We start from the raw sequence: 26,679 nt of genomic DNA, 5'->3' as shown, positions 1-26,679 counted from the left end.
GAAGCGGGGGGGCGGCCGGGGGCGGGAGCGTGGGCCGTGCCCGCCCCGCGCCTCGGGGGAGGCAGGCAGCTGTCCACGGGTGGGAGGCGTCTGCAGCTGGAAAACAGCAGCTCCGGTTTCTCATCGGATTTGGGGGTGGGAGGTGTGTGTGGGAAAAGCCAAGCGATGCATCTTCCCTTCTTTTGACAACACTCTCCCCTTCAGGACTAAGTCTGCACTGGGGGAAGATAACTGCACGGGAGATCTACTAATCACACCTCCGTGTGGGAACTAACTCCGGGGAGCAGCGTGTGCCGCCAGCCCCAGGATATTCCCTGCCTCCAACCTGAAGTGATTCCTCCTGGAAGGGTTCAGTCGGCCCTGCAGTTCACCTTTGCCTGCAGTTAACTAGCGTGCAATTTGGGTTTAATGGAGCTGGGTTTATTGTTCCTCTTTGGACTTACAGTTACATCGACTGCAGGTAACATGAATTTCTTTCTTTCTTTGCCACCTCCACGCACGCACACAAAGAAAGGCTGAGTTTGGTGGGGCTTTGGGTGGTTTTTTTTTCTTCCCCCGTCTTCCAAAAGGCTGTAAGCAATAGCCCACTCCGATGCGTGGTAAATAACTAGACGCCAAAGACATCATTTGGCCGTACGTAGGTTTAAAACAGGAACACTGTCTAGCGATGCACCCCAAACCTGTGGGGGCTACGGGTGCACCCCACCACGCTGCAGTAAATATAACGGTGCTTTTAACAGCCCTGAAAGTTCTCGGGGACTAGTGATGGTTCGGGTCCTGTTACAAAAGGGGCTGTAAGGCGCTGGGGAGCGGGGTGCTCCTCGGGCGGGGGGTGCGCGGGGGCAGGGGCGCTGGGGTGGCGCAGCGGGAGCTGAGCGCTGCCTCTTGCCTTCCCGCGGTGCAGGGTCCGCGCTGCCCCGGCCTCGCTCCCTGCCGCTGCCGGCCGGCGGCGAGCCGCGCTCGGCGGCGCTGGGGCAGAAGGAGCGAGAGGAGAGCGAAGCGGCGGCGCTGCCGGCCGGCGGCAGGGCCAAGGTGGACGGCGGGGCGCTGCGGCGCCGAGCCCGGCGCTGCACTTGCTACACCTACAAGGACAAGGAGTGCGTCTACTACTGCCACCTCGACATCATCTGGATCAACACCCCCGAGTGAGTGCGGGCGGGCGGCGGGACGCGAAATGGCGGGCCGGGCTGCGAAGGGTTCGACCCTTGCGGGCGCGGCGCGGGGGGGGGGGGGGGGGGGCGAGCAGCGGCCCGGCTCGGGTCGCCGGGAGGGGAAGGGGCTGTGTGGCGGCTGGGCAGTAACGGGCAGGGGGTCCCTGCCTGGCCCCCCGGAAGACCCCCCCCCCCCCGAGGGGGAGCCCGGGCGGAGGCGCCGCGGGCCCCGCTGAAGGCGGAGCCGTCCTCCGCTGGGGTCAGGGAGGGACGAGAGGAGGTCGCCGTGCTGCCCAGGTAGCCCGGGCTCTACGGCCGGAGCGGAGCGCACCTGGGGGCGGCTCTGCTGGCGGGGCCTCCCGAGCCCCCGGGGAGCGGAGCGAGCCCGGCGCCGTGGCGGGACGTGCCGCTCCCCCGCTGCCCTGACACCTGCCCGGCTTCGCTGGGTGGCCCGGCGGGAGGGACACGGGGATGCCCATGAGCCAGCGGGAGCCCCGGGGAAATCCTGCAGCCCCGCTCGCCTCGGCGCGGTGAACTCCCCACACAGGGCACGGCTGTACGTGTGTACCTTGCTGTGCGCAGCATGTGTGTGCTGGGCACAGCCTGGGTGAAATTAGTCACGGGGAAAAAAAGGAGTTACTTTGTAGGGGAAATCTGTTCCTAATAAACCACTCATTGTGAAAGGAAGAAGAGTTGTGTGAGTGCAACTGTACTGGTTTTGATAAAAATTCATGTGGAAAATACTTTGAGAGTAAAATAATAACTTTGAAAACCTCAATATTCCAGATTTAAGATGTTACAAAAGAACATCCTTTACGATTACGTTTTATGGGAATGGCAAACTTAAGTTTTTGTTTCAATTGTGACTTGAAACAATTTTTGAAAACATAACCTCTCCCATGAATTGGAAATTCTGAGTTTCATACAGATCATTGGGGGTGGAGCATGTCTGCAGAAAAGCAGGGTCTGGTACTAACAGTTCTTAATGAAATCATGCAGGAAGAGGGACACTTTGCCTACATCCTAAAGGTTAGAGGCCTCCTTTTCCTAGACCACTACATACATCCTGTCTCTCTGAGTAATTAAAACAGTCTTAAGGATTTGTAAAGATTGTTGTAGGCTAATAGGTTTCAATCCTGTAGCAACCACAGCAATCAGTTCATTAAAAAATAGTCAGGAGATCAGATGATTCTAAAACCAGATGTCTTTTGATGAACTTCAAGAATTAAAGATCTTGGGACTATATGACTGTGAACTTGAACATGCACCATCAAGTATTCCACTGACTACAGCTTGGGACCATTTGTACTAACTCGGATCTGCCTTTGAATCGCAGAGCTTTTAATCAGATTAAAATAACAAAAGGAATAGAAAAATAGAAAGTAGCAGTAAAATAGGTTAAGTCAAATGGGGTTTAGGGCACTTAATTTGTAAATTCACGTGTGTGTCCTGGCTAGAGGCCATATCTGATGACGAGTGTTTTGAACTTCAACCAACCTGTATCATGTATTCACACAAGTCATTCAATTCTTTGAGTTCCATACCTGCACTAATCCACCCCAGCATTACTTAGAATTATTTTAGCCAAATATTTATGACTCAGTATATTTAAGTCAGAGCTTACCAGTGAAAACGGGGGAATGACATTCCTTTCCCTCTATACACTGAATAAATAGACTTCTGCTAATTTTAAACACACACTTTTTTTTTCTTCTTTTTTTTTTTTTTAGGATATCCTGTTTTAAGTCTACAGGAATTATAATTTTCATTCCAGTGGGAAAAGTATTTAGTGTGCATTAATTCAGTGATGTGGAAAATTTTTTTCCTACCTGAAAGTTTTGTCCAAACATCACCAAAGAAAGAACAAAGAATAGAGACTAGAGATATATAACATTTTCATGTTACCTATAGCATTAGCAATGAAGTACATATAATAATCCAAATATTAAACAGTTAGGGCTTTAAGTGTCTGCTTTCTTGACTGAAGTCAGTTGTACATAAAGTTACAGCAAATCTCTCATATATGTAAAGTCTATCCCCACTGTCCAGTGTATAGGTTAGCCTGTGACAATTCGACACACATAATTTTTATGCCATTTGATTTCTGGGAATTTCTATGCAAGCTATAGAATGAATATATTCAATTTCAGTATTCAATTTGAATATTAAATATTGACATAGAATGAAACATTTTAGCTACTGTGAGCCAAAGTCATGAACCTGTATAACCTAGTAACACTGTTGGAATGGGTTAATCAGGATGCTGGGGGCCCTCTGGGGTTGACAAACAGTGAGCAGATAATGGTGGGAAGTAGGGGAATTAGTCCAGTAGGAACTGAATTTTCTGGAATCTGTAAATGCTCATTAAAATTGGAGAAAGGACATCCTCTCGAGGTTGGCTGGCTGCGGTGTCTAGAGAGTGGTGAACTTTGGCTGGACAAGCCAGGTGTCTGAACCGGGCTGCCTTGCTTTTTCCTGAGACTTGCCTGGTCTGAGCCAGCAAGGTGAGCACTGAAAGGAAAAGCTCTGTTTACAGGTGAGGTAGATGTACAAATCTCCCTCTAAGCTAAAAGAGCAGTGTCTCGATTTTCAGAAATCCTAGGATTCTTCCTAGGAGTGCTTCTGTATATGAGGGCAGGACTAGTCACTGAAATAAGCATGTATGGAGATATTAGACATTTTGGACCATGTTCAGTGCAACAGAAGCAGGATTAAGATTTCATGTCACACATCTGAATTAACAGGCACTAATTCTGGCCTGGTGCCCTACCTGGAACAGCATCTCAGTAAGTCAAAAGGTACTTCTGGATGCAAATGAGAAAAATCAGACTTGCTTATACAATTTAATATCTTGAGAAAGTTAGATGACTACTTTTAAATGGAAGTAACCACTGGATTTGTACAGACTGGCTGTTTGTAAACGGGGCTTTTATGTTGCCCTTGTATGCGTGTTGTTGAAAGTTTTTGTATTTACTAAAAATTTGGCTCAAATGCAACTTTGAGAACCATACACACAATAGTAGGCCAGAAAGATGGTGTTAAAAATTGGAGAAGTTTCCCTGACATCTGCTGATTTTTCCTGTTTATTTCTTTATCACATCTTTTTTTGTTTTATTTCCTACATCAAACAGTACAATTGCTTTTTACTATTTTTTTCTCTTTCTTATTTCCCCTGACTTATGTCTTTCACTTTATCATTTCTTATTCCCGTCACAAATTCCTTAATATTTTCTGTTTCCAGGTTACTTTCTCCTCCATACTTCAAAGACAAACTCTACTTGCCCCTGCTTTTCCCAACAGAAGATGCTGTTAAGCATTGCTGTAATATAAAATAAAAAACAATTTTTGGTCATGGTCTCTCTTTCTTTTCTGGAAAAATGGTTAAAGTTTTTATTGAAACTGTTGGAGGCAGAGCGATGACAGAAGGTCTATTCCTATCCTTGCTGAGAAATGACTGAGATCGGCAGGGTGACAGTTATAGAAAAGCACAAAATTGCAGAATATGCAGCCTCTGACTCTCTGCAGCTATTGCCAATTAAATGAGAAATTAAATCTGCATGCATGTTTGAGTATTGCTTTATACTTGTGCATGAACCACTACTGTTACTCCAGACCACTAAGCCACCAGTGTTATTTTGACATGGTGAATCTTTTATGCTGGGAACAGTGAGAGCCTTAAGTGGAAAAGATGGCAACCTAAAGAAAGTCAGGTAAGTCAGAGAAGAATAGTGCTATTACGTGGCGTAGACAAAGATTGCATAACAAAGATAATTAAAAGCTGGTAAATTGTTCTTACTGATAAGATTGATTACTCAGGAATTAGTTTGCAATGTATTTTTTTGTCAAGTGATTAATTATGCTTATCTTGATCTATAGCTACAGATGCATTTTAAAGAAGAAAGAATGAATTTTCTTTTAAACAGTACCCACTGAGGTAATACAGCCACAACTTGATGCTTAATTCTGTAATTTAAAGAACAAAATACGGGCAAGACTTACTTTAGATCTGCACTTCTTCAAAGGGGTCCTATATTTCAATATGAACTGAGCTTGTGCATCCGACAGCAAAATGTCATTCAATTAATGACACAAACATTGCTGTGTGAAGCTTTAGAGATGCTCAGAATGATTAGTAAAAGATTAAAAGGTGACAACTATAAGAAAGTAATACTATCATTAGGACACCCTCATGGGCCCTCATAGCGCACCCTCAGCAAGTTTGCCAACGACACCAAGCTGTGTGGTGTGGTCAACACGCTGGAGGGAAGGGATGCCATCCAGAGGGACCCTGACAGGCTGGAGAGGTGGGCCCGTGCAAACCGCATGAAGTTCAACAAGGCCAAGTGCAAGGTCCTGCACGTGGGTCAGCGTGATCCCAAGCACGAATATAGGCTGGGTGAGGAATGGATTGAAAGCAGCCCCGAGGAGAAGGACTTTGGGGTACTGATTGATGAGAAGCTCAACATGAGCCGGCAGTGTGCACTTGCAGCCCATAAAGCCAACCCTGTCCCGGGCTGCATCAAAAGAGGCGTGACCAGCAGGTCGAGGGAGGTGATCCTGCCCCTCTACTCTGCTCTTGTGAGACCCCACCTGGAGCACTGTGTCCAGCTCTGGGGACCCCAGTACAGGAGAGACATGGAGCTGTTGGAGCGAGTCCGGAGGAGGGCCATGAAGCTGATCAGAGGGCTGGAGCACCTCTGCTATGAGGACAGGCTGAGAGAATTGGGGTTGTTCAGCCTGGAGAAAAGGCGGCTCCAGGGAGATCTAATTGCAGCTTACCAGTACCTGAAGGGGCCTGCAGGAAAGATGGGGAGGGACTGTTTATGAGGGAGTGTAGTGACAGGACAAGGGGGAATGGGTTTAAGCTGAAGGAGGGTTGATTTAGATGAGATGTTAGAAAGAAATTCTTTACTGTTAGAGTGGTGAGGCACTGGAACAGGTTACCCAGAGAGGTTGTGGAGGCCCCTGGATCCCTGGAAGTGTTTAAGACCAGGTTGGATGGGGCTTCGGGCAACGTGGTCTAGTGGAGGGTGTCCCTGCCCGCAGCAGGGCCGGGTTGGAACTAGATGATCTTTGAGGTCTCTTCCAACCCAAACCATTCTGTAATTATATGACACAATATCAGATACTCACATGGTTTCAATTTTGAAAGAAAAGTACATCAAGAATTTATGGCAATAATCCAGACACTTTCAAAGGAGAATTAGCATAGATCCGCAATGGTAAAGTTATTTCATCACTCAAACTAAGCCCCAAAAATAATCATTTCTTCAAATGTCTAAATCAAAGCCAAAGTGCTTTTTTTCTAGATGACATGTCTTATTTCAGTGTTTGCTATTATGCTTAAAAGAGGAGTAACTGAATGAAATTCTGTGACCATGTCATAAAGACCAGCTTACATGATGATCTAAAGTTCTGTCTGCCAAGTGCATGAATTTCTGAATCAGCAGAATTGGATAGACAGAGTGAAAGGAAGAATCTGACCTAACATCTTTGTGTTCGCAGCTCTGATCCTCTGTACTTACACGCATTCTATTTCCTCAGCCAAAGGATGAGGGCATGCACTAACTTCTAGTCTGTTGCTTTGCTCTGTACGATATAATAGTAGAGGATATGGTGAGTGTTTCACAGCTTGTGATTACATAGTAACACTACAAGGATGCGGTGTAAACACTTTAATAAAGAAATTTGTTTCTGTAACACGTGCAACTCAGACATTCCTAAATAGCCATCAAAATTTAGCACTAGGTTAGCTCCAGATAGTTCCCCTGTATAAATCTGTTTTCCTGACTTACCGTGACTACCTGTTGGGATGAGAAAGACTTTTCATACACTTTAAATTTTTTCTGGTCTTTCTTGAAAGTGCTGACAAATGGGTCTGTTAGGGGTCTAGGATTTGTCAGAAGCTAAACAGACAACAGTAACTAATTCCGCATACCATCAGCTCTCTAACAGTCATCAATTAATGATCTTTGCTCCCTACTGGCTTAGGTTACCATCAGAAAGTCAGCTTAGAATGGAAACAATTTGTACCCTATCATCACTTCACTCATAGTTTTGCTCATCTATAGAGAGGAAGTGATGTCTTGGGATGCTGTTACAAAAGAGAAGACTTAAGGCAACCAGTTGGATACTCTTATTCCAATTGTATGCACTGCCGACTAACAACTTTGTAATGTCTCTTTGTTACTTGCGTCTCATTGATGGTTGAATTTTGTTGAATGGAATTTAAAATGCTTTTCATCTCTATGGATATTAAGTGGTATTAGAAAGTATTACAGTTACCCCATTTTTTGAGAATTATCTTCATCATTAGATATGTATAAATGATGTCCCATATATTACTGGAAATAAAAGTATACAGCTAAAGATCTCTTGTTCAGCAAAACAATTAAGCATGTGCTTATAATCTTTGTCATCTTAATAGATGAGACTGAAAATGCCTGCTAGCCAAAGGCATGATGATAAAACAGTGGCTGCAAGCCAGGCACTTCAAATAAGGAAGCTGATCTGTCGGTTAAACAGTGTGTATGGTTAACCATCAGAACTAAGTGCCAAAAGTGAAGTGATGAATCTTCCGTTGAGTTGATCTTATTTTTCTGAATAAAGTTTGCCCTGCGTTTTGCATTCTCTACTATCCACATTCACTGAAATCTGTGTCTTACATGTGTGGATGCTACCAAGATTAGACTATGTATATGCACTGTATGTCCTAACGTAGCCTGAACATTGAAGGATACAAAGAAAAATCTTAACAAGCTAGTAACAATTGAAATAACTAAAGCTATGGAATCTATAGTCATATTCACTGGTAGAAAAAATACCAAGTATAAAGAAAATAATCTCCCTTATCTCCATCAATTTAACTTTTTTTTTTAGTTACATGTTTTTGTGACAGATTGTAAATATCTCTAAGCTTAAAAACTGGAGTATCTTTCATGTTAAAAAGCTGCACAAGTCTTCACATCAAATGGAGAGTATTTCAAATAGATTTATTAAACATAATAACAGGCTTCTGCTGTTATTGTCATGTTTTATCATGGACAATTGATTTTATTTTTAGGCCTACTATTCAAACATAGTTATTCTTCTTGCATATTTAAATTGTGTACTGACTTCACACTTTCAGTGTCTTAATGTCCAAAACATGCACAGCTTGCATGCCCTCCACAGTCTAAAAGTAGAATATATTCTCTTAGTCTTCCTGTAAAGCTTATTTACAGTACTCACAGTATTCATGTTTTAACATGAATGGTATTCTCAGACTGGAAATGATTTGGCTCTGCAGACTAAAATCCCATGTCACTGCAGGAGCTTGCCCTGCAGAAGATGGGGTCAGGGACGAGGCACTAGTAGCTAGTGCCTTGAAATTTCACTACTGCTCATGTTGGTCTGATTTTAAGAATAAACAGTCCTGAGTGCTGTCAAACCACAGTCACTTTCATCAGTCTTAAATTTTAACACCATGTGTTTATTTTCTCCCAGGTTTTTGTTTTATTTGTTTTTAAACCAGCAGTGGATTTTGACCTACACACACTGTAGAGAGTAGTAGGAACATGCATTGGAGCGTGTGTTCTTCACATGCACTTGTATGGTGGCTTCAGAAGCTAGCAATAAGTACTCTGAAGTTTAGCTCGAAAAAGCTAACATTTGACAGTTGATTCCTTTCATCCATGCTTTCCAGCTGCTCTGCCTTTTGAGATTTACCTCAGTGTATCTGCGTTTGAACCAGCCCACTTACTAATCATACTCCCTGCCAGACAGAGGAAGGAAAAGGAATTATGGGAGTGTGGGCCTGACAGACAGAAAATGCTGCATGGGGTTTTATTTATGTAAATTAACAATTTCATAGCTTGCCACAAAACTGGTAGCAGATTAGGATTGGTATGAGGTACTGAAGGATATGAGCAGTGTTGTTTTGAGAGCGTTATTTCTGTGAAACAAGGGCTCAGTTTATTAAGGTGGGTGAGCTCTACCCAGCCTCTCTAGGTATTTTGGGTGTTAATGGAAATGTATCCCCCCACACCCCACTTGCTTCATATTGCTTACCTCAGGAAGTATACCCTAGCTTTTCACTCAACAACTCAGACATTTTTCTGATCATATTTGAAACAGAAAACATGTAACATCCTTTTGACATCTACTGGAGGAGGATGACTAGTGATACAAAGCCTTCAGATTCTCTCACAGTACTTAACTTGAAGTCCCAGTAGGAGAGAAATCAAAGAGCTCATGTGGTCAGTGAAACTGGATGATGAAGCAGATAGTTAATAAGCTGAGGACTGCACACTAGTTATACACCTAATTAACTATAACTAAACTGGGGTCTTCACAAACTAGCATGTATTACTTAAAGAATAAGACTACAAAAAAAAGTGAAGGTTAAACCAGATCTAGCAAGATGGTAGAAGTACATCTTTTTTGATAACAGTATCTAGGAACACTACTACTAAATTGAGTATGTGGGAAATAAAGGTGTGTCTATAAAGGGTAAAAGTTTGTCTCCTCTGAAAATAATTTCAACTGCAAAAAGCTACTCAGAAAAAGTACAGCTTCTGTGAATGACGTATGTGGTTAGGATGACATGACCAACAAGTCAGGCACTTTGAAGAAAGTGTTTTACTTCTTAAATGACAATGAGAAGGAAGGGATAATATGGGAGGTACACCTATTGTGAACTACTCCTAAAAAAATATGTCTGTTGCAGAAAGAGTTGGAGCCAACTTTCAGAGCAGCCAATGATCTCTTCATCTACAGAGCTACACAGTATTACTGCAGTAGCTTTATATGAAAGTATACACAGAAATATCTGTTAGTTCCCCCAAGCATCTTTCATTCTGGAGACATTTTGTTTCACTTGGAGGATGTTAAATTTTGCTTCCCTTCCATGTTCTTTGTTCTCAGTGGTCCTTACAGGCTTCTCATACATTTTAAGATTGTCTGAAAACACTGGAGACTGCTGGGAGCCTTGCTGGCCTGGATGCATGCCAGAAAATATATTGCTGAATACTGAAATCACAGCATCTAAGATAATTGCTGCAACCCCCCTCATGATTTTGTTTTGGCTGAAACTCTCAAGTGCCCTGAAGGTATCTACTGTGTTTAAGTGGCTGGGAAAGTAGAAAATAATAGCTGCTCATAGGTCAATTATAACATAGCATGAGAAACTCAGCCACATGTTATAAAAATTAAAATAAACCAATTGGATTTGTCTGCCTGAATTCTGAACAATCACTATAGTATAAGTGAGGGACAGCAGGACCTCAGCAAATCATACTTCCCAACTAGACTTGAAGGTAATAGCCATTCATTCAATGGGCAGGTTTTTTTCTGTGGGAAATTCTCACTAATATCACTGGTTTAGAATGGCTGTTTCACTATTACTCAGTACTACTTGTCTTTTTCAACAAACAAATGACTATCTGTTAATTTAATGGTAAAAGCTTGCTTCAAGAGCTAGCTGACTTCTAGGGGGAGAGCTTTTATAATTGTTTTGTGGACACAAAGTACAGAAATAATCTAAGTTATTTCAGCATCTGAGTATCCAATCTGCAGATCTAGGCTTTTTTTTTTTTTTCTTCTTTTAAAATTCTAGGAGAAACAGTGGCTGACCTAAAGATTGCTGTGTGTTCCTTCCATTGCAGAAATCAAAAGTATGTTTCAAGTGACAAGAGCACACACTGCTTTGATTAGTTTTGTGCTGCTCTATATTATACATGGAATTATGTTCAGATAACAGACCTGTTGCACTGACTAATCATAATTTCATCATATGGAATAATTCCAAGTACTGGAGAGTTGCATTAGCTTTTTTTTCATACAGAACAAATAGTTTATACTGAAGAAGAAACTATTTCCTTAAACTCAGACCTTCCATAATTTAGAAAGTGCTTTAAAACTGAACATGCAGACTTTTATGCACCCACTCCCTGGCTGCAGTAATCATACTGGTAACAACTCTACAAAAGAGGGTCCCTTCCGCATAAACCTCAGATTTATATGTTGCCACATAAATACTGGCTCAAAGCAATACCTTGGAAAGGCTGATCCAGAATTGAATAGGGTTGCTTGTAGAGAAGAAATGCATAAAGGACACACAGTACGCGTTAGCTCTTAAATATGTGGAAACCCATTTCATTGCTTCAGGAGAATTTTGTTCTCCTAAAGGAAGAAATGATGCATACTGAGTTAACAGTCAGAAATTAAAAATTTCTTGTGAAATGTAAATGCTAAAAATTAAAAAAAAAATAAATCTGTGGATTTTGCATTAAAATTTCCAAAAAGTTTGTAAATGGCTCTTAGCCAGAACTTTGGCCAGGGACCCGGTCATAACCGCAAGGAATACAGCATAAGGGAACTGGTTGCTCAGGATCTCCAGAAGCCTAGCAGATGGCTAGCCAACAAATCTGCCTCTGCCTAGTTCAGCTGTTCCTCTCTCTACTGGGGAGGCACACACTGCCCTGTGTACACTAAAGTTAGCAAGCTTTGACTAAAGGAAACAGATGCCTCACCTGAAATGGAAAGCAAAGAGACTTTTTAGCAACACAAATGCTTGGTGACAATTACACATTGACAATAATTCCCATTTAACATGTAGAAATCGTGATTCTATTTACCTCATTTTGAGCCTGAGCATTGCAGCACCATAAAAACAAACAACCAACCAACCAACCCCAAACAGGCAGCATTTGTTAATCACATGTAACGATCTAAGATTAAGCATGCTGCTAGGCAAATGCTTCTGATACTTGTTCAGCTGAATCTCTTCGGCATCTCCTCTCGCTTCTGAAGTGCTGAGAAGAGGCATGAACTAACTTGAAATACTAACATTTTCAGCTGCTGGAATGCTAACCATAAATCACAACATTTAAGCAAATGCTAGTGTGTGTATGAGTTGCATCAGAATAACTGACAGGCAAGAAAACATCTATATATTTTAGCTGAATACTGTTGGAAAGACTCTGGGTTGCTATTAAAGCTTATCTGTTTGGGGTTTGAATTGCTGGATTAGAAATCAAAACCACGTATATTGGGAGAATTATTTTAATTCCATCTCTGATTGGCAAATCTGCACATTAGCTTACATAAAAATTTTTGCTTGGGCGTTCTAGTTAAAATTCATACACTTGAAAAATGTCATTGCATTGGCATGTATTTCTAGATCACTGAGAATGAAGTGGTCTTGAATATATTTTCCAAGCTATGAAGCATACTCTTGTAAGTATTATAAGTTTCATAGAACACGAGGCCCTTCATTAGAAAGTTCAGAAGCAGTATCTAAAATATTAGTATCCTCCTTTGCTTAGGGCTGTGATTCATGGTTCTTATCACTTGTAATTACACTATATTCTCCACCCCTGCCTGTTTGCTGAAATTTACTGTCTCTGAGGTAAGACAGCAGACTGGTAATAGGCCTGTTCCTCAATCACTGTAGTTCACATACTGATGTATTAAGATAAAATTTAAGTTGATGACAACTCTAGTTGGTCCATTAATTTGCAAATTGCAGCAACTAACGAATAAAACACGTGCCCTTCTTCCTTTCTGGCTATTCAGGCAGAACCTCTGAAACAGGGCAAACCACAGCTCAGTCCCACAGAGATTCTGATTTAGAAAATTAGAGTAAGACAAAAAAACCAGTACTGTATTTTGGAAAAGTGGACTTTTTAACAAGAAATCATTAAGTAATGAGAATAACATACTACAGTATTTTATGTCTTGTTAGCACAACGTGGGATGACATCTGCAAAAGCTGTAAAAAGCTTCCTTATACCCTGGCAAGCTATTTGCCATGAAATAGGGGTTTCACATTTGACTAAAATTCATCTTTTCATTTCAGCCTAAATCTGAGCAAGAAGTTGAATAACAGAATTTTACCAGTTTTCATAGAGGGTTCACCACTCTTAAAAAGACAGGAACTTCCTCCTGTTCCTGTCTCTTAATACCAGCCTTTACTTCATAAAAACACAAATGTATCAAAAAGTATGACCATGCAGCAACTATTTATGTCAGATGTTACCTATGTTAGCCATTTACCATACATTATTCTAAAGCAGATAACAACATAGAATTATTAATACTCTTCGAATATAAAAATGGGACTCACCCCTAATCCTGAAGACAACAAAATGCTTTTTAAATGACTGTGAGAAGAAGGGGGGGGGGGGGGGGGGGCGCGGCAAAAATCAAGTCCTAAAGTCTTAAAAGACTAATGTGCATATTCTTGGTCTCTCCCAGTGTCTAGGCATGGACATAGAATGAAGTAAGTAGTGAAAGTATGCAACAGTTTCTGCATATCAGCAAGGCAGAACAGCATCAGCTGGAGAAAGACCATCTCATAGTCTCTGACACACAGATATACTGCTTGTGATTTTCTATCTTTCTGTATGACTTTATGATAAATCTATATATGATAGGTATGGTCTGGTTCAGGCTGTGAGAGATGCACTGTTAGAAGCTCGTATGCACTGTAAGTGCAGAGGTTTGAATAAGTGATTTGCATCAACTGTACCATGTTAAATAAAAAATTATTGCAATGATTAAGAAAATAATATTTCTGAACCTTTCATCCCACCATGAGTGTGGGAAAATGGAAAATTTGCAGTTTTCCAATTAATAGCCTAACGATGTTTTTATGAAAGCAAATGAAAGAAGTACAACTATGTGAAGTTGGTGGTTCCACACTGATTATTCAGACTTTGTTCTCTAATCCCTCTAGATCTATTCTTACTTCTTCTCCCCTGCCTTTGTTTTCTTTTTTTGTCTCCATTCCTCTTTCTCACTTTTGAACATGAGATTCTTTTCAGATTTTTAGTGTTTGAGGATTTGTGGGTTGCTTAGCCCATCCCTCAAGTACACAGAAACTTTTATGGGTGTCCAGAAGCTCCATGTGGTGTACACCTGCTATCGATTGAGAGTCTTTAACAACTTGTAGGAGAATAATTTATGATATCAGTCTAAACCATCCAATGCTTTTTGGGGGTGTTAGCAGGCAGTGATGAAGCATGTTCTTTCCTGATAATAATATTGACTATAACCCATTAAAGAACAAAACAAGCCAGACTGCAGGGAAATAAAGAGAACTATCTCTTAGTATTTGTTGGTGTGCTGCAGTACAGAGTATGATCTCTGGTAGAAAAGTACTAGTATATACATACGAGGAAGATTATCTAGCTGTTTCTCACAGTTGTAACTCTACGGGTCAAGTTCCAAACATGATACAGTAAACGAATCATGCTGATAGTTTTCTCCATTTCTCAATAATAAAATTAACGGCAAATCAGGCTCTGAATTGTGAGGATAACAACATCACGATGGTATGCATCTGGTGGAAGTCAGCACAGCTCCTTCGTAACTTTGTACCAGCCACAGCACTGAATGCAAATTTTGTGCATTTGTGGGGGGGTAACCAACACAATAAAGGAATAAGCAGTAAAATAAGCAATAACCTGGGGATGCGTTTGATCAGGTAATCAAAATTTTTTAGATAGCCAGTATAGTTGCCAAATAATTCTGGCAGTTGAGATGATTGTCTGCTACTTTATAACTTTGTGAAAGCCTGAGTTGATTGAGCAGATGTTGTGACCTGTTACAGGGAGAACTTCTTACATAAGCACAGGGTTTGATTTTTGTGTTGCTATTTATTGCTTTGCATCAATAGATCTATTCCATTTTAGGAAAAAAGATATGGAATATAATTTTAATTGGCTCCTAAAACATATAATGTTTGTAATTTTCACAACAGGAGGACCGTGCCATACGGGCTGTCTAACTACAGAGGCAGTTTTAGAGGCAAAAGGTCTACAGGCCAGATTCAAAATACTTTCCAGTCTTCATTTCGGTGTTCTTGTTGGGATGCTCATGACAAACAGTGTATGCAGTTTTGCAGAAGAATGCAAAACAGAAGAAGGTGCGTATCTTTTCTTCATATTGCAAACTGTCTACATGATTTTACTATTTCATGGCGATAAATTGAGTTGCATGTGTCAAACAAAACCAATGAACAAATATATTGATTTTAAATAATATTCTCATCTCCAGTTGTGGTGGGTTAACCCTGGCCAGCAGCCAAGCACTTACACAACCATTTGTTCACTTCCCCCTTAAGTGAGACTGGGGACTGAACAGGAAGAACAAAAGCGAGAAAACTCATGTGTCACACTCAAGAGAGTTTATAGGTGAAGGAAAGAGGCCAGACCCAGTACAGTACTGCCTTGAATTTTCTTTTTGCTGTTTCTTTTTATGATGTGATATTTTTGAAACAGCAGATCTCCTGTCTAGTTAGGGGCATGCTTAATATTACACTATTTTAGAGTGTTTTATGTTTTATCTAGTCCAATGAAGAGTATGACATTGTCATTTTATGTAATTGATGAGAACACAGTAACAAACAGAAAAATCTCTCTTCCCCAGAAATCATGGATCAATGAAAAAGACAGAGGAGAAAGATGAATGCAGGGAAGAAAACACTTTCATTCAGTAGCACAGAGAGTTTGGAGGATTCTGAACGGTCAGGTATGCTACAGATGTTCAGTGTTGAAAAGAAATATTAGTTTTCCATAAGTTTTCTTTGCATTTGCAGAACTCTAAGTTCTTTCAACTGAATATTGTCACTTCTTGCTAAATAAGGACAGGATTTGACCCATGAGTTGTTTGTTTGGGGTTTTAAATTTATTTTTTAAAATAACCTTTAGTATACACAGAACTATTACAACCTTCCTCATACTGATACAGCTCCTTCAAAAGTTGGATTCTTTGGCTATAAGCCAATACATATTTTGGCAACAGTCCCCCATCTTTTTTTTTTTTTTTTTTTTTTTGTTTAACAGGGCAAGGGCTGTTCCTGTCTATCATCTTTTTGCTCATTTAGCACTGCAACAACTTAAGCTATATGTCCCAGTGCAGTGCTTCAGTAAAACTTGAATTTTCAAGGTAAAGAAACAGAAGTAGTTTTGTGGAAAAAGTATTTGGAGGGAAAAATATATCTACTTTAGATGTCAGATATAAAGAGGTTACTGTGACCTAGTAGCCAGTTTCATAAAGTTCCAGTTCCAAATCTACCCTTAATACTATTGCTACATACAAAATGCAAAACGATGTCAGGATAAGCAAATACTTGTATTTCTAGGTAAAATGAAACAGCCATTAGAACTAGGAAAGTTAAAAAGCCCACTATTTTTTACTATGAAGGGAAGCACTTGCATTAGAAGTCTCCAAGCTGAATTTATTGCTATGATTATTTGATCAGTGCTAATTAGACAACTGGGTAGCATTTACTTTGTTTACACATAATCAAGGAGATGAACCATAGTTTTATCAGGCAATAGGGAGTTAGCCCTGAATAACTAAGCAGTTTGGTTGGTTTGGTTTTTGTTTGTTATTTTAAAGCTTTAATATTTATTTTGCTGAAGCTCAGAAGCAAGAACTTTAACTACAACACTCCCTTGAGATGGACAAACTTGATGCTTCAGTCTGATGCCAGTGGAGAATTCAGCAGTATGCAAGACTTTCATTTCAACAATGCCGCTTTGAGGGCATGTGAACCTGTACGAAGAAGCTTTCTCCCATGCTCCCCACGTGAGAGTCTCAGTAAAGGATAATCTTTATCATGTCACCTGGCAGGGAATGCATCACTATTGAAGAAAAATTCAAAGGCAGATCCAAGCTTCAGCAACAAAGTTTCAGGAAACGTTTTTCTATGTGATTTTAAAAAGTACAATGGAAACATACTGTTCCACTTACTGCTTGCTATATGTCAGAAGAATCCATCCACAGCTTTATGCAGGCAACTGTAATTGGAGAATGTAATGAGTTAGAGAAAGATTGCCTATACATGAGTTCTCATTAAGAATAAACAGATAGAGAAGTATTTCTCTTGTTAATGTATGCAAGCCTGAATCATCATATTGTAACTGTGGCAGATGTTTAAATGACAGTATCTATGCAGAATAAATATGAATGGCTAATATAAATATTATTATAAACTATAGCAAGTTAAGAGTATACATTGAGTATTCAATAGATTACCTAATTTAGGCACAAACTACTCCTGCACCTCAAAGGTCCATTCAAATACATTTACAGTGATTATTTAAGGATGCACTGTAGTTGATGAACAGAATTCCAATCATTCAGCCCAAAGAATTTCCTAAAGATAAAAGAGTAGGACTGTGGAACTTCAAATGAAACTTCACACAATTAGAGTAACTTACTGTACTAGACCATTTGCTATTCTAAGCCCCAACACACGTTATCATCCACAGTACATACATTCGTCTTTGCTAGTACTATAAATCACATTTTTATCTCTTCATTGAAACATCATCACTGAATAACTTGGACACTTAGCAATAAGGATTATATCCAACCATGGACATTTTTCAGGGTAAATGATTTCTTCAGAAATTATGGACATTTTTGATAGGAGAATGCAAGAGTAAGCTAGGAAAAAAAAAAAAAAAAGAGTAACTTTTGCAAATCCTGTTCTATATTATTTAAAGAGAGAGGAAATCCCTTACTTGTGACATTACAGATTTTTTTTTCTTTGACTGACCTTCACACAGACTTTCCCCAGGACACATAGGTTAAGCTATAACTCGATGACATTAAATTATATTTTATCAGAAGAAAGATGGAGAACAAAAGAAAAATGAAAAGAAATCAACAGTAAAAATGGTTATATAGGCTTAAACCAGTGGTAATAGACTTTGTTTGAAACAAGAAAGGGAGGTCTTTGCCAAAATATATATGATATATTTTATATATATGTGGATATATTTCATAAATAAATTATTGTAGTTATAAAATTAAATATATCTTTCAGTTATTGCATTTGTATCAGTTTCTTACTTGCTGTACAAATGATATTGTACATTTATAGAAAATAGATTATTTATTGTATAAAAACACTTCACATACTATTTTCCCATAATTTTAAAAAGCCACTGTATAGTTTGGGGTTTTTTTTTGAAAAAAATAATCAATTGTTATGAAGAATGCTTAATGTTCATTTATAGCCACCAACTGGAATCTTTCCCCCCCCGAATGCATATGCCCAGGTCATACAAAGTGTTGTCTTCTTCAAGAGAATTGACAGTTCTCCTAAGGGTTTGAGAATTGAGTATGAAAACATAATAAATTCTTTGATAATAATTATGCATAAAAATTACATTACAATAAATGGCTCCTTGCTTGCTGTGCTAGCTTTCGAGGATACCATTCTTCTGCTTCTAATTCTTCCCATATATTATAAAATGCTTGTAAAACCTGGGAGTCAAATTCTTCTGTAGATTCTTCTCCTGTTATCTCAATATAGGGATGACAAAATAAGACATATAGGAGGAAGAGAAACTGATTTTTAGTTGATTTCACCAGGAAAGTTGTTTCACTTTTTATAAAAGAAATCTACACAAATTAAAATAGACCCTTGATTTATTCATTTAATTATCCTCACCCTAAGGGATTTTTTTTTGTGTGACCCACTGAGGTCTACCAGATACATAAGTGGGAGAAGGTGATACATTTTGGCGTTATTTTGTCATACAAGCAGAAGTAATTTTCTCTTAGCTAAACTGTAATGACTTAAATCATTCCTCATCTGCTTTAAAAAGTGTGCTAAATGGTATTTACTAGATCCTCCAACTATTTATTAAGTACATCAGAACAGAATTGTTTTTTCTGCATAATAAAACATGAAACTGCTGGCATGATGTGCCAGCAAGGACTGAATGAAATGCTTTTGATAGTTTTAAAATCCCCAAGTTTGTCATCTAAGCCTTTCTCTCTCACAAAACACAGCTGAGCAAAAAGAGCTTTTAAGAATTTCTCTTGCTACAAGACAAGAATGTGTTACACTCACTATAATACTTCTTTTATAATGACCAAGAGAAATGGTGGCCACAGTTCTGGGATGTGTTCTTACCAGATCTATCCTGCATACTTTTAGATACCTAGCACTCAAGTCTGAAAGATATTCCCATTGGCAGCATCTGGCATCTTTCACACATGCTCAAGATGTTGCTTTTAGGAGTTGGTTTTCAGAACAGCTAGGCAAAAATAACTCTGATGTGAAAGAGTGCTGAGGACAATCGTGACAATTTGGTTCAAAGTTAAGATGACAAAATTGTGTCTTGATAAAAGTAAAATTCAGGCTAACATAAGACTGAATAATGTGGCTAAAAGTTATTGTTAGAAAAGGAACAAATTCTAGCCACATGAACATTCAATCTTTAAATCCACAGCTTGAAATCTGTTGGAATAGTAATCAAACAAAATTATAAACAGATGAGATTGGAAACAATGTCTGTTTTCACTACTGGAGTTTTACAATGGAAAAGATATACTTAAAACCTGATCTGGAGAGCTTTATGCTACAAAGAAATGTCAGGATTGAGACACTTAAAATACATTAAGCAAGTTAAACAAAGCATATTGAACTTTTTGTTTACCTTGCAGTAGTATCTTGCCAAAATTTGTTTAAAAACACATTTTAAAAAGTATTTTGACTTCCAAGATTGTCAGAAGTGCCTTGGAAGTCAGGTATGCCTTGATTTGCACTCTGAAGGTGTCTCTGTAGTAGAGTGATAGTAGCACAGTTGAGCTTCAACAGAAATTTGAGATGAAGTTCAAGTCTCAGCTCTTGTTCCACCCTGGGAAACACCTCACTGAATCCTTACGGATAAATCCTTACTGGGTTTTAGCCTAGAGTCACATCAGTATCTACATGGAACACCCCTCCCCATATCTAGGTCTTCTAGCTTAGTTCTCTCATTTTATTTCATTATGACCCTTATCCATTTTATAGCAGACCAGGTTGCTGGTTATGTCCTGTATGTACCACTTTTAGAAATCAGGTAGATATGTAAGCCCATTTAAAAACTCCCTCTGCACCTCTATGTTTCTTTAGGCATCTAAAGATCTCTACTATGTGCTGTCATTTGGTCATCAGTAAATGGGATACCTTGACTCAAACTTCCAGCAGATGTCTCCATCAACATAAACAGAATTGTATTGACTTGCAAGAGCCAAAGTTCTAGCCCCTTAACAATAAGTTGATTAGAAGTCTTTGACATTCAAACTTCATTTTTCCTATGAATATTTTAAAATCCTATATGGACAAGATCGTTTAGACACAAAAGAGTCAGGATGTTAAACAATGAAATAATCGGAGAAGATGAGAATTTCAATTTTACTGGTTATAATGGATATTCCATTAGACAACAAATCACATTTATTAAGTAATCATTTCTGTTAAAGCTGTTTCTTAGAGTGTGAACCAGCTCTCCCTTAAGTTAGTGAGTGTTTATGCATTTCATAAATGGTAATTTTGCTGTACTTGTCCAGAAATAATTTGTTCTATTGCAATCAGTTAAATAATTTTAATTTTCATAGTTCATTTTGATTTAGCTGTCTTATTTTTATAACTACCCTCCTCATCCCCCCAAAGAATTGACTAAGCAATTTGGAAATGCTTCAGTGTCTCACTGTGTTTCTCCCTGGCATTCCAGGCCTGGCAATCTATATTGCTCACGAGGTGAGCTGCCTTCGCTTACCAGTGTGGGCTGTTAGCTATGCAAATACTTTCAATACAGATATGAAGAGGGTTGGAGCCTTTTCTCATTAAAAAAGTGTGCAAACTATTGTAGTAATATAAAAAAATATATCAAATGGCTAGTGCATTAGGTGAACTACATAACCAGAATAAAGCAGATGTAAAAATCAAAGCCCAGAAGGTCTTTTAGAAGATTCCTGGAACTATGCATATATTTATGCAATTCTGATACCATTAAGATGCAGTTCCAAAACCAGATGTTTTTTAAACCTGTACTTTGTTTCCCTGTATCTATCACAGAAGAGAATTCCATTAATTTCACAATGAAGTCAGTTTACAGCTCCTTCTGGTGTCAATTTGGATAGTCATGGGTCAGCTAAGGGTCACGTTTCCAATGTTTTTGACACCACAATTAAGAACCAGATTGAACCTAAGCATTTGAATTGTGAAACGTAAAACCTTTCTTTCTACAAATCAGATCATGAATTAAAACATTCAAAACACCTGTGCCAGATCCTGAGATTTGTCTCTGATTACCATTCTTTAAGCAGAGTTCCAAAGAGATTAGGTAATTTAACTCTCTATTTGGAGGTGCACAGAAGAAAAAAGAAAGTTTAAGGAGTGGAAATCATAGAATCATAGAATGGTTTGGGTTGGAAGGGACCTCAAAGATCATCTAGTTCCAACCCCCCTGCCATGGGCAGGGACACCCTCCACTAGACCATGTTGCCCAAAGCCTCATCCAACCTGGCCTTGAACACTGCCAGGGATCCAGGGGCCTCCACAACCTCTCTGGGCAACCTGTTCCAGTGCCTCACCACTCTAACAGTAAAGAATTTCTTTCTAACATCTCATCTAAATCGACCCTCCTTCAGCTTAAACCCATTCCCCCTTGTCCTGTCACTACACTCCCTCATAAACAGTCCCTCCCCATCTTTCCTGCAGGCCCCTTCAGGTACTGGTAAGCCGCAATTAGATCTCCCTGGTGCTGCCTTTTCTCCAGGCTGAACAATCCCAACTCTCTCAGCCTGTCCTCATAGCAGAGGTGCTCCAGCCCTCTGATCAGCTTCATGGCCCTCCTGCATTAGAGTTCAGTAACCCCTGAATCATAATTCTAATTCTGCTACTGTCTCATTATGGGATCTTGGGAAATTACTTAGGTTCTTATTACATACACTAACACAAGCGCAAGACCAAAGGCAAAATCCATGTTAAGATCCCTACAGCCCAGCCCTAAGCCATGTCTCTCTCCAAATAACAATTTTACTTCTAAGTGCTCTGGTCATCTTAGAAAACACGTGAAGGATCAATGCCTTTTGGTGGAACTGTCACTGTACCTTTTTGAATATTTTCAAGAAATTGGCCACCTGTTGCCTACCAGAAAAAGAAAGAGAAAAAAAAAAAAAAAGAGTCTACTGTACCTAGAGTAACATGCACACATGAAACTGTTTGGTTCTGGTGGTGATCCAGAGCATAACTAAGGCACATAGAAGGTTTGAATAGCTGTTTGCTTTGGTTATGGCTGCCTGTGCATTCAGGTCTATATTGGTTGTCCTGAAACAATGTTGGTATTGCTTTGGCTGATCAGTTCCAGTCCCCCTGCATGCTTTCAACCAGAAGAGTTAGAAATATTTTTAAAGGAAAGTTGACATGTTATTAACATTATCTTAATTGATGAACTGTAATATTAGGTAGAAACATAAAGAAAACTAAGCAAGGGGCATGAAGTATTTGATTGGCAATGTACATTCCATGCAAGAATCTTGGGGAAAAACAGTCCCAGAAAGTAAACGCTAATGTACATAGTGTTCACCATGCCAATGTGCTCAGAAACGTCTCAATATTGCAACATCTGTTACTAGTACCAGTAATACTAAAATGCACATCCTAGTTGCCTGCATCCAGTCCCTGAGGTATAATTTTGTGTATGATCTTGCACATATTCATAAGGGCAGCATGCAATGTAGCATCGAGCAAGCTGTTCCACCATGCGTTCACTGGAGAACATGACAATGTGGGCACTGGGCTCCCTGCCTTGACATACAGAACTATACCACCCAAGCAAAGGAGGACGTTTTACTGCAACAATTATTTATTTCATTGATGTTGCAAATGCATTCTCCCAAATATCACAGAGCAAACTGAGTAAACATGTTTTGCCAGTCACATGCATTGTCTTCATAAATCATTCTCAAAGCCCCTATTTCCACCTATGCAGCACTATCACTAATTTTTTTCTTTTTTCAAAAGGCAGTGCCTGTTTCCAAACCACTTCTACTATGTCTTCTTCACTGTGTGAAAAAGATCAATTTCAAAAACACTGTCTATTGGAAGAAACATAAGTTCCAAATTCCCCTTTCCTAATTTTCAAGAAATGCTGGTAAAGAAAGAATTTGGCACAGCACAGCTACAGGATCTGTTGTCTCTGCTGCAGCAACAGTCAGTTCAATACCATCTTTCAACAACTTTTTTTTTTTTTTTTTTTTGCACAACTGCCAACATTTTTGATAAGCACGTTTTTTTTCTCATCTGGCCTGAATAAAGTATGACACTTTTTGTTTTAAGCCAGTTTCTTTAATAGAATTTTTATAGGGGGGTTGTCTAATAGTACGAATCGGAACATTAGCAATCCAGAAAGTTCCTAAGTTAGTCAACTTTTATTTTTCAAGTGGTGTTCTGTTTGTACACAAAATAGTTCTCACACTACTTTTTGTACTTCATCTGTTTCTCCTACTGCAGATTCCACTGTTTGCAAATTTGATTTATGGAAAACAGCCTTAAGATGTTTATCAAGCTTCGTTTCAACATAAAAGCCATAGGAACATTGTATGCTGTACAAAACATCACATCACTTTCTTGAAAAATTCCTCTGGAAGTTCTTCATTTCTCTGTCAAACATGCATATTTACTAATCTGCATGCATCCACCAAAGGTTCCTCTTAAAATCTTGTTTCCATCTCAGACTTTGCCATTGTCCTCACACTGCTTCATATTTTATACAGCTTGCATATTAGCTTAATCTCTCATGATTAAACAATTACCTTACTGAGGAACCTCCCTTGATACATTGTTAGCACTTGAAATGTACTTTTAAATAATCAACTGTTGTAGATGTAGATCCATAAGACACTATTCATATTATTTATTCATGTTTTCTGTTACCAGCATCATATGAATGGTATTGCAAGCCAGTTATTGTTCCAGTTTCTGAAATATAAAACATTATTTTCTAAACTATACAGACAAAACCAATTCCCCTAACTGTCCACTGCTGTATCATGCCCACTTCTATACAGGCAAAGAGAGATGAGACCTTGTTCAAATACAGGCTAAGTATTACTAAAAAATGACTTAGAATCATAGAATGGTTTGGGTTGGAAGGGACCTCAAAGATCATCTAGTTCCAACCTCCTGCTGCGGGCAGGGACACCCTCCACTAGACCACGTTGCCCAAAGCCTCATCCAACCTGGCCTTGAACACTGCCAGGGATCCAGGGGCCTCCACAACCTCTCCGGGCAACCTGTTCCAGTACCTCACCACTCTAACAGTAAAGAATTTCTTTCTAACATCTAAATATAATTAAGGTGGGGAAGAAATACTAAGTGACATCACACAAAGTTTATGTATTGCAGCAATATGAACACTAATAATTCTATAAAAACTTATCAAAAGAACTCTGATATTTTATGGATTTGCATTTTTTTTTATTAGACTTTTAAATTTAATTGTAGACAATTTTTTGTTCCTCACATTTCTATACAACTCTGTCCTTTTTTCTCTCCTCTAAAAGCCCCTGGTTCTCCAGAGGGTTTTGGTAGAAATAGGCAGGCTGCCTTGAATGATTGCAAACATTGGTGGATGGGTCATTAAGGACAAACTTGTGAATGAACTTTCCATGACCCGACGACCTGCTTATATTGAACTTCTAGGCATTTCAGTATATCTAAGATTATTAACTCATCCAGCCATCTGTCAGAAGTCGTTGTAAGCAGCAGAAAGTCTGAAAGGTTCACTCACAGCATTTAACTGAAAGGCAAATGTTTGCTTTCTATAGGAAGCAAGCTAAAATGCTTGAATTTAAGAATTGTGCCAAATATCAGTATATATAAAATATTATCTAACTAAATAGCTTTTTACACAGTCCTTCCCCTCCTAAAAAAATCACAAGTGCATCTCAAAACCATAATAAAATAATTTATTTTAGTTGCAATTTCATGGAAAATAGCAGCTCAATCAACATAAAGGAAGAAATTTATGGTTGAGAGACACTGTCAAAAAAATAATAATCCAAGATAGATGTTTTTTCTGTAGCGCTATTGAAGCAGCAGTTACCTAGAGATTTCACTCTTGTAATTGCCCATAAATATGACATGTCACTGTCAAAGTTTGACCATTATGTCTTGGCATTCTCACTTTACACCTTCCCGCAGGTGAAGAATCTGCACTCTGGCATTTTCCCTATCACAAGACAGGCAATGTCCCCCAGCACAGTTAAATGAAGTTCCTATGAGAGATGCCTCACTGACAACAAAAATTCCTCTATGTGGCAGCAATAGCAGAAATGTCGCAGGGTGTCTTTGCTGTTCCAAAGCGTTTCATTTGAAAGAACAGTTCAGATAAATATAGTTTAATTTCTTTACTCCACTGTGCCTCTCCTCTGACACCACCACTGCAGGCTAGTGGCAGTCCTAGTTTTGATTATGGAGATTTATTTGTCATATGCATGAAGTCGTCCTCATATGGGAATGATTTGCTGTCATGAATGATCTTATCTGGACTTAATTGATTTAGTGGTTAGTCCAAGAGTATCTGCACAACTATCCAAATGCTTGTGTGAGTTACTTTCACACATACCATTTCACACATTGTTGTTTTTTTTGCATTAAAAAAAGAAAAAAAAAAAGAGAAAAGGCACTGAAGATAATAAAAATTCAGTTAGATTTAAGACTATAATACCTGAGGGTAGGCGTGTCATGGTCTGTAGCTGTCTGGTAATAATAGCTTCTCAGTACTTTTAAGCCTTGATTTTATATCACAAAGTTTGGGTACGCCGAAGTTACTAGCTGCATTACCTTCCACATCTACATCTTTTTAATCTAAGGAAGTTAATTTAAAATTTGTGACATTGTTTTGAAAATCCAACTTTTGCAGTAATTCTTGAAGTTTTACATGCAAATTTGAAGAGTGCGAAGGGGATGTTAAATACTAAAATTACCTTTATGACCAATGTGCAATTAAAATGTTTTTGTCAAGATACAGTTTTTGTTCCATTTGAGATTAGTCTCTAGAACAGAACAAAGATGATGATTATATTCTATTTTTCTGTTAAGGGCGATTATTTTCAATTGGAGTTGTATAGTCTATCCAACCCTTAAGGCTTCACTCATTATTTTTGTAACACACCTTTATCCTCAAAATACTCGTTACTAATCATAACATCCATTGGAAACAATGGCACCACTCCAGTACTTAGTGTTAAGTATCTTTTCTAGCAGACAAAGATACACCGACAAAAGCAGAAATGGCTGCTTACTTTTGAAACATTGCCAGAAGTGAACCTACTCAGCTTCCTTGAGGACTGCAGAGATTCTACCATACAGCCTACGAGAACAGTACTAGCCCATTCTTACATGCTATAATTTATCCACAGCTCTCAAAGCAATTTATAGAAGTCAATATCTTATTTTCTGTTTCACCAACAACAAACTGAGGCTGTAAAATGGGCAGTGCCTTTTCCAAATTCGCCAACTGGAAGTAAAACCCTTCCCCCATAAAACTGTTCACACCTCAATCTGTGAGGCTATCCCAGTCTTCTAGGGATCAGATCCATCTTTCCATTTTTTGACTATGTAATATCTTGCAGAATTCAAGTTTGCTTTGCAAACACTCCTGTATTTATATAGCCTCTCTTGAATGCAGCTAGAAGAACGCATACTCCACAAGTACTACTAAAGCATGGGAAAAATGCTGCTCTTGAG

The 26,679-nt window shown here is 39.2% G+C and overlaps 1 protein-coding gene across 3 annotated transcripts; it reads left to right on the top strand.

The window, feature by feature from the left end:
* Positions 1-54: 54 nt before the first annotated feature.
* EDN3 (endothelin 3) lies at positions 55-24,102 on the top strand. 3 transcript variants are annotated; one of them, XM_075768473.1, is made up of 5 exons: positions 55-460; positions 905-1,145; positions 14,896-15,060; positions 15,564-15,665; positions 16,562-18,327. In XM_075768473.1, the coding sequence occupies exons 1-4, from the start codon at positions 409-411 to the stop codon at positions 15,631-15,633; spliced, it is 528 nt and encodes a 175-aa protein (XP_075624588.1). In that variant the 5' UTR covers positions 55-408; the 3' UTR covers positions 15,634-15,665; positions 16,562-18,327. The 3 variants fall into 3 exon arrangements, with proteins under 3 accessions (XP_075624588.1, XP_075624590.1, XP_075624589.1); XM_075768475.1 differs by lacking the exon at positions 16,562-18,327 and adding an exon at positions 23,440-24,102 and having other exon boundaries at positions 100-460; XM_075768474.1 differs by having other exon boundaries at positions 100-460; positions 16,567-16,697.
* The last annotated feature ends 2,577 nt before the right edge of the window (positions 24,103-26,679 follow it).

The sequence above is a fragment of the Balearica regulorum genome, chromosome 16 (assembly GCF_011004875.1).
Source record: "Balearica regulorum gibbericeps isolate bBalReg1 chromosome 16, bBalReg1.pri, whole genome shotgun sequence".
NCBI classification, from domain to species: domain Eukaryota; kingdom Metazoa; phylum Chordata; class Aves; order Gruiformes; family Gruidae; genus Balearica; species Balearica regulorum.
Note: the sequence above shows the minus strand (reverse complement) of the source record. Positions and strands in the feature narration are given on the sequence as shown.

Coding starts and splice junctions, on each gene's coding strand:
- EDN3 (XM_075768475.1), top strand. CDS start 409: ATGGAGCTGGGTTTATTGTTCCTCTTTGGACTTACAGTTACATCGACT. Junction 461..904: donor TACAGTTACATCGACTGCAG/GTAACATGAATT, acceptor CCCGCGGTGCAG/GGTCCGCGCTGCCCCGGCCT. Junction 1,146..14,895: donor ATCTGGATCAACACCCCCGA/GTGAGTGCGGGC, acceptor TTTTCACAACAG/GAGGACCGTGCCATACGGGC.